Below are 13,560 nucleotides of genomic sequence, written 5' to 3'. Positions count from 1 at the left end.
GTGGGGAGGTGCGTTAAAAAAATGCTGAAACACACCAAAATAGAACAGACAGCGTTCGAAAATCACGACGTTGAAATCAATGGAAGCGTTTGTGTGTGGGAGGGGCCTCAAAGTTCTTTTGTTTTTTACGTTGCATATTTGAGCAGTCCTGACCATAATGTGGAATATTATAAGTAGACCCAAATAGAACTCTTTAAGACCCACCCTAGGCACACACTTATATGTACCTTATAAATTCTGACTATTAATTGATGATCAGCTTTTTTACCTTTCAGGGTATGATTACATGGGTTAGATCCACCGCAGGTTTTCTGGACTGAAAAATCTGCACTCTCTCGATTGCAATGGTAAAGTCTGCAGTGAAATCCACACTAAACATTTAACTTTGCTGATAATTTAAAATTCACAGTGTATGTCTATTGCATTGCAAAATCTGCACAGATTTTTTCCATACCTTGTAAATGAGAATTTTTGAAATTGCATCCAGATGGTTCTATGGATTCTCTGTATGAAAATTCCACAGCATTTGCACCCCAGGTGAACATCCCTTAAATGTCACTGAAGTTCAAAATATAATGGGTGCATAAAACCCTATACATTGCCCTCACAAAGCTTACAATTTATTCATACATAGACACCAACGACAATATTTTATTTGTGCCGAAAAATTATTTCATGCATTTAAGCTGTAAGCCTTTAGGTAAAAATATCTTTGAGTCAAGAAAAACAAGATTCAGTCAAGGGTTTCCAAACTTTTGGCTGGTATTGTACGTGTCCCAAAATAGTGTCAATGAAAACAACACCTACTCTTGTCAGAAAAAAAAAGTTGCCATTCAGCTACACCAATGAAAAAAAATAAAAGTAAATGTTATGAATCTTACATTGTGGTGAGACAAAACTGATTTTAATTTTATATGAAAGGTTTTTATTATGAAGAAATATTAAACTAAATATATGCATAATATAGCTTAGCAGTTGACAAGATTGAGTTAACACATTATTTTATACCACATAACATATGTCGTAAAAGAAATCATTCTTGAATTGTAAGTTTTGCATTTCCATCCACCAAAAAGAAGAAAAACTAAATTATATAGCTTTGTTAATGGAAAAATAAAAAAATATATATGACTTTTAGACTTGAATGGAAAGACCAAAATAAGCTACTCTTTAGGGGTGTACAATTAGTTCTAAAAGTTAAATTTCTTGAATTTCTTTTTGCTTCTTAATATTGTCACTTTACCACATAGGACAAGGTCCACATTTGAAGTTAAACTACAAAGGACGTGTAAATCTACAGACCTGCGTATCCCTGCTTCTGTATGTACAATGTTTAATGTCTTGGTGGATGCCAAAAAGCAGTGCTCTAAGCTCTGTGTTCTTGATGGTGGGCAAGAGGTAAGTAGGTTAATGTAGCTCTGCCTTGATATAGTTTGTTGGACCAGAATAAAGGCACTACTGCGGTGTTACTCTATTATGTATCAAAACAAAGAAATATTTCATCTACTGTTTTTAATTGGGTAAATTACGTTGTGATAGTACTTTTAGGCTCGGTTCCGTGCGGAATTTCGCCGCGGCAAATCCGCATGCGCCCGCTAATCCTGAGATTAGCCAACCATGTGGACGAGATTTCTCAGAAATCTCGTCCACACGGAATGGCAAATCCGCTACGGCTAAGCCGGCAGAAGCCGCCGCTGCGTCGTGGATTTGCCGACCGCAGCATGTTCATTTTTTTTTTTCCGCTGCGACCGCGCTCTCCTCTATGGGAGTGCCGGCCGCAGCGGAAGAGCGAGCGTCCGGGCCGCTTCAAAACCGCCGCGGGTTTTGAAGCAGTGGTTCTCCCGGCGGAAATCTCGCGGTTTTTCGCTGCGGCCAAACCACGAAATTTCCGTCGGGAATCCGCCCCGTGTGGACCCAAACTAAATTTATTTCATGTGTAGTGTCTTGAATGTATGTTTTGCAAATATAACAAATAGGTTTCCAGTTGCTGTGTGCGGCCTCACAGAATCCTCGTTATTTTACCCTCTTTAGGGTATGTTCATGTAGTGAATTTGCTTTGAATTTCCGCAGCAGAAAAAAAATCTGTGGTAAATCCATTTCAAAATCCACACATTTTGGTACAGATTTCGGTATTAATTTTCCACAGGTTTTTTTTTACTGTGGCGAATTGAAAGGAATTCTGTCACATGTGAACATGCCCTTAGGCCGCGTTCAGACTTCCTTCTGCTTATTCTGTCCAGAAATGCCATAAAAAATATTGCTGCACTATTTTTGCCAGTAAAATGATGGAGCCCATTGTAGTCATTGGTTCCCATCAGGCACCCCTGGTTTTTGTCATTTTGACAGATGGGTTGACCTTTTTACTGTCATTCTTCTGCTCCAAAATTGAACAGAAGACCGGAAATTTGAACACCGCCTTAGACAGCATGTTACAGTCTTATTGGTAGTGTACATTTAAGTTATACAAATTATTTAGCATTTCGTAAATATATTACTGGTATTACTAGTGTGTTGCAGCTGTAAATTATTATATAGACTTTGTAATTCTAACTGATGAACTTGAAAATTCTTGAATTCCTGGCTTAAGATCTATACAGAGTTGGCTTTGATTACATTCTAGCCTACCTAGTCATTATTCCAGGCCCAGGAGATTATTGCTCACTTCCATAATGCTGTGTATCTAAGCTGATATGGGCTGCTTGACAAGCTTGTGGATGGTTCTAATAGCAACCAGCAGAAAGGTGTAACTGGGGATCAGTGCAAAATTAGGAAAACCTGTACATGTACCAAGTTACACTATATTTCAGGAGCAAAAATCAAGCCCACGTACTTTCTGATAGACTCCTTTTTATCATTTACACTACCCGTCTTATGATACTGGCTGACCCTAGACCTCTGTTAATTATTCCTGGCATCGTTCTTTTATTTGTACGAACAGATATACACCAATAAGCCATAACGTTGAATCCACTGAAGATGCTTTTAATTATATGGCAAGTTGTGCACTTGCAGCAGGCCTCCAGCACTCGCACAGTCTTCAGCTGTGTTTGCTTCCTCTGAATGAAGTGTGGTGGAGTAGGAAGACCTTAGCTCCCTGTCCTACCGTTCACTCTTATAGCCAACACTATAAGCCTTCAGCCTACCAGATGCGCAGAATGCAGAGTCCAGGCACACGGGGGCCAGATGACCAGGGCCTGACTAATCATGGTGCCAATCGAGCACTGGTTCCGGGCCCCATGTTTCCCTATGTTCAAGAGGGACCCCAGCTGCCTGCACTTCAGTGGACTGAGGAGGCCCCAAGCACTGATTCTCACTGGTTTGGCAGATCTGGTGATTAACAGACCAATTTTGTAGTGCTTTAAAAGACATAAAAGCCTGTATACTCCCCTCCTTCACAGCACTCCCCCAAGCTGCTCTGAACCAGTCTTAATTCTTTTCTTCTCTTCCTGTCTTCTGGAGTCAGTATGGTCACATGGTACATGACCAGCGCAAGCCTATTGGCCACAGATGTGTGACCACGCTGACCCCAGAAGAAAGGGGACAGCATTATTTATTATTGGGGCAAAAAATTGCAGCTGTATCTCTTAAGGGGGCAGGAAATAAGACATTATTAATATCGAGGACAGAAAAGTCAGCCTTTTTACCTACTAGGAGAGAAGTGGTGGCCTTATCTATTATGGGGATAGAAAGAGTGTCATTATTTATTACAGAAGTTGGAGAGAGGCAGTATTAATTACTGGGGCAGAAAAGGCATCATCATTAATTATGGGGACAGAATTGGTGGCATTATTACTACTTACCCATAAAACATTTGTCATGGACCACTAGTGTATTAACCCTTTCCAATCCACTGTCTGACGTCTAAAGACATTCTGATTGAAGGCTGTACAGCTCCGATGTCAGAAGACGTCCGGCAGGGTATTCTTACTGTAGGTTACTAGCCGCTCTGTTGTCGGACCTCTACAGCATGTCACATACTGCGGTACTGGCTCTAACCAGCAGATGGCACCATAGTATAATGGCAGAAAGAGAAAGCGCCCTAGGAAACCCTGAATCCAAAATTGGATTGCAAAGGGTTAAAACAGCACTGGGTAAAGTGAATAAGATTGATTGTCTCTTCACACTGTCTTCTGGCAAGAGGTGAGATATATTAGACAGCAAGTAGACAATGTTCTTGAAGTTAGGGCTCATTCCCACAGGCGTAAGAGTAAAACGCTGCGGGTCTCCCCACAGTGTTTTTTACCCATTTTGAAAACATACGCTCTGTCGGTAGAGACTGCATATAGCTGCATATGGCACTGCGTATTCCCACATATCACATGCACACAGACATACGCATTGTGACTCTTACTTTCTTTTTTTTATGTATTGTGTATGGACAGCGTTTTATACTCAGCCCATACAAATGTACAGGGCCTGCGCTGCGTGGTATGCAGAGAAATAGAGCATGCTGTGATCTATTTCTCATGCGTATCCGTACACAGCGTCTACACGCACATTTACCGCGTATCAGGAGTCTGTGCAATGCACGCATAATATGTGGTGAAAACACGGCTGTGGACATGAGCTCTAAATTTGTTGGCGCAAAAGTGGTCAAGAAAGAAAACCAACAACTGGGTCATGAGAACCTAAGGCTCATTGATGCAGGTAGGGAGCAAAGCATAACCTGTTTGGTTTAATCCCACAGAAGAGGTATTGTAGTTAATGCTGGCTATAGAAAGGTATGCGAACACACAGTGTATCACAGATTACCAGGGAAAGAAGCAAGCAGACAATGTGAGGCTGTAGGCAATGTTCTGCTGGAAAACGGAGTCCTAACATTTATATGGAAGTTACGTTGGCATATGCCAAGCACACCCTTTCATGGTAATGATATGTCCTAATGGCAATGGCCTCATTTAGCATGGTCATGTGCTTTGCCACACTGCCAACATTAATTAAAAAAAAGGTGTTGATTTGGTCTCCAAAATTGCCAGATCTCAATCTGGTCAAGCGTGTGTTAGGTGGGCTGGAAAAGAAAAGCAGGTCTGATCGATGGAGACTCCACCTCCCAATTTACAGGACTTGGGGGATCTGCAGCTAACGTTTTGGTGCCAAATACCACAGTACACGTCTTGTGGAGTCTATGCCTTGAATGGTTATAGTTTTTTTTAGAGGCAAAAGGGAAACCTACACAATATTAGGCAAGTGGATGTAATGTTTTGGCTAATCAATTTATAGCAGCATAGATACTACTGATAATCCAAAAATTGGATAAACACCCACATATAAATATGAATTATGGGTAGTGCCTGAGATGCCCAATGAGTGAGAGCAATCTTTACAGGAAAAAATTCTTTCCTTATCTTAAAGCAGTTTAAGAATTCCCTGTAATAAGGAACACTTCTCAAATTATTATTCACGCACTGCTGCAGTAATAATGCTGATTGTCAGACTATAAATTTTAAGCATGTCAGGCATCTTGCTGATTTAATCAATTCCACTCAGATCAATAGTGCAGTTATGTACACTAATTTTGATGGCTAATAATTGTCAGATTTGATGCAGTCTCTCTTAATTCCTTCCTACAGTCAGTAGCAAATACAGCATCTAAGTGTTTAGGAAGAGGGAGGTGGCTCTGCCACCAACTCACTCCTCCCCCTGCTAAATGATTCTGGATGGGGTGCCAGTTGGTATTCATGCCAGCTGGGGGCCTAATGAAAGCTTCCAAGTCTGCAATCTTAGTACTCAGACTTAATAGCATTATACTGTATTATACAAGCATTCACATGATACAGTGTGTCAGCGAAACTGCAAAAAAGTTTAAAAGTGTTCAAAAATATTTAAAAAAAACTGATGTCCCCTTTTCCCTTTTTTTTTACTAAGAAAGTATAAACAATAAAAATATATTTGGATATGTGTGCATTAACAAAGCAAATATATTAAAATGTTTTTTTTATCCCACACACTGGATGCCATGCATAAAATACTGCAACTACCAGAGTTTCTGTTTTTATGGTCACCCTGCATCCTAAAACATGGTACATAAAGTGATGAAAAGTCATATATATCCCAAAATGGTGCCAATAAAAAGGAAGAAGAAAATGTTCTGGGTCTCAGAATATAGCACATACAAAATATTTCTATTTTATAAAAGTAATGCACATAAAAACTATATAATTTGGTATTGCCATAATTGTGCTGACCCACAGAATAAAGTTCACACATCCTTTTTGCCATACAATTAATGCTGTAAAAATGAACTCCACCCCACAAAAAAACAAAACAAAAAATTTTTTGCATAAGTGCAGTTTTTTTTTTCATTATACTCCACAAGAAAGTGTTTCAAGATTTCTCAATGCATTATGTGGTACATTGGGATGATTAGTGAATCCTGCACTGAGCAAAGGGTTGAACCTCATGACCCTGGAGGTCCCTTCCAACTCTACCATTCTATGATTCTGAATGCTGGCATTAAAAATATAACTGCTCGTGCTAAATATACGCACTACAGCTACAGGTATGTTCACAGCAACATTAAAAAAAAAGTTATAGGTCTTGGAAGGCGGGGATAAAAACATGAAAAAGTTGCTACCAAAACTTTGTGTTGGAAAGGTATAAAAATAAATCTGGAGCTTTAAAAACTGAATTTGAACTGGGGTGATGTCCACATGTACACAGCAGTTTTTCAATATTCAGCATAATAATCAATGATTTCCCAGTGTCAGGGCTTATTCAGACGACTGTATATCAGACGGGTTTTCACGCCTGCCCGATATACGGTGTCCCTCTCTGCAGGAGGAAGAGGCTGGAAGAGCCAGGAGCAGTGTTCTGAGCTCCCTCCCCCTCTCCGCCCCTTGACACTATTTGTAATGGGAGGAGGCAGAGCTAAGTTTTGGAACTTGGCTCCTTCCCCGCCCCTCCCCATTGCAAATAGTGGCGAGGGGGCGAGAGCTCAGTGCACTGCTCCCGGCTCCTCTAGCCTCCTCCCCCTGCAGAGAGGGACACCGTATATCGGACGGGCGTGAAAACACGGCCGATATACGGTCGTCTGAAGCCGCCCTCAGACTGTGATCATTGTAATACATTTACAGGCTGGATTTAAGCTGCACAATATTGTGAACATCCAACTTGATATCTGGTGGCAATAGGGATGCCCGCTTTATCATGAAAAAATACCGGCCATGGTTAAAAAGGGGCGTGGCTTGTCACGGGGCAAACATTTTGTTCTGCACATGTGCGACGGCCATGAACAGGGGGCCATAAAGGATCACACATTGGTGAGCGCTACTAAAGGACTAACTGAGGGACAGATGGACTAAAGGTCTGACTGACTAAGAGACAGACAGACTATTGGATTCACTGAAATACGGACAGACTGTAGGACTGACTGACTAACTGGGGGACAGACGGATGGACTATGCAACGGACAGACTAACTGAGGGACGCACAGACTATAGGAATGACTGACTCTCTCTTGCACCTCACAAAGTTACTGAGGCAGGACTTCCCACCAGCTGCCCCCCACAGAGCAGCCCCTCCCCCACTGTCACCTGTCCCTGTCCGTCTCCGCAGTAGTAGTTCAAATACCTAGATTCCCCCTTTAACCCCCTCCCATCACTCTTGACCCATTTGCTAATGGCAGTTACAAAGGGGTGATGGCAGCAACAGCCGTAAGCAACTTACCCGGGAGTCTTTGGCCGTGGGGTATTAGTGTACCTTGACGCCACCAGGAAGCTAGGGGTTTGACAGGAGGAACGCCCCTCTCACACCCCTAGCTCCCGATAGGGTGAAGGGAGAAAGGTAGTAGCAACGCATTGTGCGTAAATGTTTCCAAGCTCTGCAGCGTTACCCTCCGGGTTACTATAGTAGTTAGCCTTACATTATTACCTGTAAATGCTGCCATGTTAGCGGTGTAACATGGCAGCATTAAGATGTCATAATGTAAGGCTAACTACTATAGTAACCCGGAGGGTAATGCTGCAGAGCTGGGAAAAGGTATGCACAGGCTGCAGCGTGTGTTCTCCGTGCAGGCCTGCATTTCAGCCAAAAGTGAGAGGTACGCGGTTGCTCACCTCTCCATTCCGGCCGCAACCTTCGTTGCCGCCTCAGGGCTCCGTCCTGGACCTCCGCTGTCACCGCCGTAGCGCTGCCAGCAACACACCTCCCTCTCGCCTGCACCACTCACACTTCAGGTATGGCCTAGATGTGCGCGGCCGCTCACCTCTCCATTCCGAAGGCAAACTCCGTCACCGCCTCACGGCTCTATCCCGGACCTCCACTGTCACCGCCGTAGCGACGCCAGCAACAGAGCTCCATCATGGCCGGTGCACTCAGACTTCGGGTATGGGCTGACGACATTTTCAGGGGTTGCTGCTTGTGTGCAGCCACTGCAGGAAGTCTGTGTCCTGGGGCTGCAAGCCAGCAGCGGCCGCTGGTTGTGGAGCTCCGCAAGTGACGTCACCGCCTCCCGCACGGATGATTGGCTTACTCAGCGCCGGCCAATGAATCCTGGTGCTGGGTTAACCAATCAGTCATTGGTTAACCCAGTGCAAGCTTCTAATTGGCTGAAGCCAGCGCTGGCTAGCCAATCTCAACATTATCTTAGCTGGAGGCGGGGAATTCAATCCCGCTTCCAGAAAGCATTAAAAAATACCGGCCTTTAATAGGGCCGGTAAAAAGAAAATACCGGCACTGGCCTGGCCGGAAAAATACCGGCTGGGTGGCAACCCTAGGTGGTAATGATTTATAATAATTTTGTCAATAATGTTACACAAAGTGATTTAAAAATACAAAGCAATTTATATTTTTCTAAGGCCTCTTGCAGACGGCCTGGTCGGATCCTGCTGCGAGAATCCTCACAGCGGGATCCGACTCGTGCCCCCGCAGTGACCACTGCGGCTCACCTGCTCTGGCCTCTTTGCTCTGCTACGTATCCAGCGGGCGCATGCGCAGAGCAGAGACAGCGCGTCACTAGTGACATTTCTGTGCGGGCCTATGCGAGACCCGCACAGAAATAGGACATGCCGCGTTTTGTTTTCCGCTCGTGTTTTAACACAGTCAAATCGCAGCTACCTGCATAGCATTGCATTATCTAATGCAATCCTATGGCAGTGGGCACGGGCAGAAATTCTGTGGGAAATCCCACCGCAGAATTTCCGCCCGTGTGCAGGGGGCCTAATATTTGTAGTCTGGGAGGTCAGTCTGTGCTTCTGTTATGTACAGTTACCATCATAACTATTCCATTCCTGTTGCAAATTAGGTTTATTTGCCAAATTTACAAACTTTCAGCTGTTAGTAAAAAAAAACAATTATTTAAATAGCTCAACATAACTAATATAACAAGTGATTTTTTTCATATTTAACACGAAATGCCACTTTTAATGACTTCTGCAGTCTCCGAATTAGGGCTCATGCCCACAGCCGAGTCAGATTCCGACTGCAAAATCAGACTCTGTGCCCCACAGAGCCCCTATACTCACCTCTCCGGATCCGCCACGAGCGTCTCAGCTGGCATGCATGTGCAGTGCAGGGCATGACGTTTCGGCGCTGGGTTGTAAAGCGGATTCTCACGGTACCTCCACAGTGCCCACTGTGCAGAATATTGCGGGGCAGACTGCTTCCATTGACTGCAATGGAAGCTGCCTGTGCGATTTTCCGCACAGAATAGAACATGCTGAGATTCTCGCCCACGATCGGAAAATCGCAGTTGATGCAGTTGTGGGCAAGGGAGAATCCTTTACCATTACATGGCTCACACGCTACTACTTGGTACTAATAGGCAGTAGTGGCAAGTAGTAGTTTATGCAAAATGATCACTGAAAAGCCATCTTTTGAGCGATCATCTTTGTGGTGTAAATGCACCCTAATTCTGAACATAAGTGGCATTTTGTGTTCAGTTTAGAGAAACTACTTATATTAGTTGTGTTGAGCTATTTAAATTGCTATTGTTTCATTGGCTTTATTGAAAACATCTGAAGGTTTATAAATTTGGCAAATGAACCTAATTTGTAATGGAGGTAGAATAATTTTGATTACAATTGTAGCAAACACCCAGTTTTATCTGATTAAATACGTATTTAAGATGTCAGATTTTTATTATGATGGGTGTAATTAATGTAGATTAAAATGATTGGTCATGCTGTAAGTAATTCTATATGCAGTCAGAAATGCAATGCATCATCATAACATTTCCGCTACCCTGTTAGACTAACCAGCACATAGTAGCAACTATGACTCTGTTCAGATCTGCACCGTATTTACAGCTCTGTTTTTTAGGTCAGAGTGATGGAACCAGAAGGACCCCATTATGAATCAGTTGCGTGCATCAGATATAAGTGGTATCTGTTGTGCAACACAGATGTGAACAGACCTAAACACGCTACAGTGGCTTCATAATTATCAGTCCACTGAATTCATGAGAGATGTACTCATCTGCACCAATTATTGACAGATGCCATGTATCCACGTGTATATTTTTTCTGCCAACTGGTCTAATACTACGCCACACCTGCCCCTATGATATGCTGCCCTTTTTTGTTATGGCAAGCTCTGTACTAAATTTAAGGTGCTACATTTATCAATGTTTCTTTCCCCAATATACAGTGTGTCTCCAAAAGTCATGGTGGGGGTAACAACTGATTATGCTGTTGTAATGAAACACTATAGACGCACGAAACCGTTCCAAAATAAGAGACAGAGTCTTAAAGTTTGTGAAGTCAGGAAGGGTTTTCAAAAGATTAAAGGAGATGTCTCGAGGAAGCAGTTAATTTTTTTTTTTGCCCAGTCCCCCCCATTAAACATACATTACTAATTACCCCTGTAAATGACATTTCTAGCTGGTTCGTACTTACCATTCCAGCGTTTCAGCAACTTATAAAAGTTTCCTCAAGATGGCCGCCGGCTCTTTCCCCGTCGCTCGCTGCAGCCCGACGTGCGCGCTCCCGAGACGCCGCCAGCTGTGTCTCCATGGCAACCGGACGCCCCGCAGCCGCCGACCAGACGCCCACCGCCAGGCAGCAGGTAACCGGCGCTAGCCCCCGGCTCCCCAGCGCTAGACCCTCAGCCCAGGTGAAGGCCCCGGAGCCCAGCGCTAGGTTCCGGAGCCCAGCGCTAGTTCCCCCGGCCTAGCGGCAGCCCCCCCCGGCCTAGCGACAGCCCCCCCATCGCAGCGGCAGCCCCCCCCGGCCTAGCGACAGCCCCCCCATCGCAGCGGCAGCCCCCCCCGGCCTAGCGACAGCCCCCCCATCGCAGCGGCAGCCCCCCCCCCGGCCTAGCGACAGCCCCCCCCATCGCAGCGACAGCCCCCCCGGCCTAGCACTAGTTCCCCCGGCCTAGCGGCAGCCCCCCCCGGCCTAGCGACAGCCCCCCCATCGCAGCGGCAGCCCCCCCCCGGCCTAGCGACAGCCCCCCCATCGCAGCGGCAGCCCCCCCCGGCCTAGCGACAGCCCCCCCGGCCTAGCGCTAGTTCCCCCATCACAGCGGCAGCCCCCCCCGGCGCAGCCCGGCGCAGCGGCAGCCCCCCCCCCCCCGACCCATCACTTACCTGGGAGGCTTCTCGGGGCTGCTGGGCTGGGCTGGGCTTCTCCGCTGGGCAGCTCCAGTTTCTGCACCTTCCTCTAACAGAGGAAGGTACAGAATGGCCGCTTCAGCGCGCTCCCGAGCAGTGACAGCTCGTCTGCGCATGCGCAGAAGAGCTGTAGCGGGGAGCACACTGAAGCGGCTCGTGCTGAATGGAGAAGACCGGACTGCGCAAGCGCGTCTAAAAAAGCAAGCTGCCAGCGAATTTAGACGGAACCATGGAGACGAGGACGCTAGCAACGGAGCAGGTAAGTGGAATAACTTCTGTATGGCTCATATTTAATGCACGATGTACATTACAAAGTGCATTAATATGGCCATACGGAAGTGTATAACCCCACTTGGTTTCGCGAGACCACCCCTTTAACTTTTATTAACCAGAACATGGTACATATTAAATGTAAATTAAATTAAAGAACTAATAAAATAGATGTTTACACATATATAATGAAGTACTATGTGGGATCCATTGGTGGCTCTGCAAATATCTAAGCAGTATTCCATTTCCTGCCACACTCAACCATGAGCATCAGGACTAAAATGTAGACAGGACTGACGGGTTCAACAAGTTCCCTCATTACTCGTTTCAAGTGTTGAATACTTTGAGTATGAATAAGTAGACATTCTGCTTCACATACTCCCATAAATAAAAAAGAGAGGCATAGAGCATGAGAGCATTGCTTCTAACTAGCCTTACCAATCCAGCGCTAAGGAAATGTCTCATAAAAAATTTTGTAAAAATATTGGTATAGGGCAGTGGAGCACCATTTTGCTGAAAGATCACATTCTCCTCAAATTGAGTTACTGCAAACAGTTTGAACATGATGAAGTAGTTGTGTGATTTTACAGTGCCTTCCGCTAAGAAAAATGGACCAATCATACGATTTCTGGTGAGAGTACACCACACAATAATTTTAGGGCTATTATGCTCATGTTCAACAAGTTCATGGAAATGTTCTTACATTATATCAATGGTCATGTCCTGTTTCCTGTATCTTTCAATTGTTTATCCCAACAGGGAATGTTCGATTTGTCTGGGAGTTATTTATTAAACACACAATGGTACTTTATATCACATAGGAATCACAGATTCAGAATTGGCTAGGCACAAAACATACCACATTACATACTGTTTAAGCTTACCACCATGATGTCGGACCACTAATCTTGAAATGGAAAACTCGGAGACTTTGTTTTTCATTTGACACCTGTTTCATGTGTCTTTAAACCCTTTCCAATCCACTGTCTGACGTCTAAAGACATTCTGATTGAAGGCTGTACAGTTTCCGATGTCAGAAGACGTCCAGCAGGGTATTCTTACTGTATATTACTGGCCACTCTATTGTCGGGGGGCCTCTCCAGCATGTCCAATACCACAGTACTGGCTCTAGCCAGCAGGTGGCGCCATTGTATAATGGCAGAAAGAAAAAAAACCCTGGGAAACCCTGAATCCAAAATTGGATTGCAAAGGGTTAAATTTCATTCCAGCAACCTAATCACTTGAAACTCCACAACGCTTGGGTCACACTGTATATACAAACAGGATTTTCAGTAGAGATAATTTTTAGTTTGTTTTTATGGATTTACAGACTTCTCGACCATAAATACGGAGTTAAATTATTTTCATCTATTGCAGAAAAGGTTTTCTAACAACAACTGTCAGTTTGTGAAAAATTATTTGCCTTTCCCTAAACTTAATATGTGGTTGTGTCACCCCTAACAGCAACAACCAAATCACTGTTGTTGAGGAATTTTGACACTTTGTATCTGGCAGAACAAGCAAAAATAGAAATTATGTGCAAACTCTTTTTTCATAGCGGAATAGTTGTAGCAATATATGCTATACCAGAAGAGAATGTCCTGTTAAAATGATTTGACATGTCATAGATACACGTGAGATCACATTGTAAATATGTAAACACCCAGTGTTTTATTTGGGTGGGTTAATTGGTATATCTCTGGGGCTCTGAATTGATCATGTTTACTGTAAATGGCTTATCA

The 13,560-nt window shown here is 44.1% G+C and overlaps 1 protein-coding gene across 6 annotated transcripts in view; it reads left to right on the top strand.

Moving 5' to 3' along the window:
• The window catches only part of CADPS2 (calcium dependent secretion activator 2), a 458,085-nt gene that overhangs the window by 366,202 nt on the left and 78,323 nt on the right, over positions 1 to 13,560 (top strand). For all 6 annotated transcript variants that reach the window (XM_066591847.1, XM_066591846.1, XM_066591844.1 and 3 more), the window contains one exon: positions 1,251 to 1,398. In XM_066591847.1, coding sequence (XP_066447944.1) covers positions 1,251 to 1,398 — 148 coding nt within the window. The remainder of the gene's footprint in view (positions 1 to 1,250; positions 1,399 to 13,560) is intronic.

The sequence above is a fragment of the Eleutherodactylus coqui genome, chromosome 2, assembly GCF_035609145.1.
Source record: "Eleutherodactylus coqui strain aEleCoq1 chromosome 2, aEleCoq1.hap1, whole genome shotgun sequence".
NCBI classification, from domain to species: domain Eukaryota; kingdom Metazoa; phylum Chordata; class Amphibia; order Anura; family Eleutherodactylidae; genus Eleutherodactylus; species Eleutherodactylus coqui.
The sequence above is the reverse complement of the archived record's forward strand: the minus strand, read 5'-3'. Positions and strand labels throughout refer to the sequence as shown.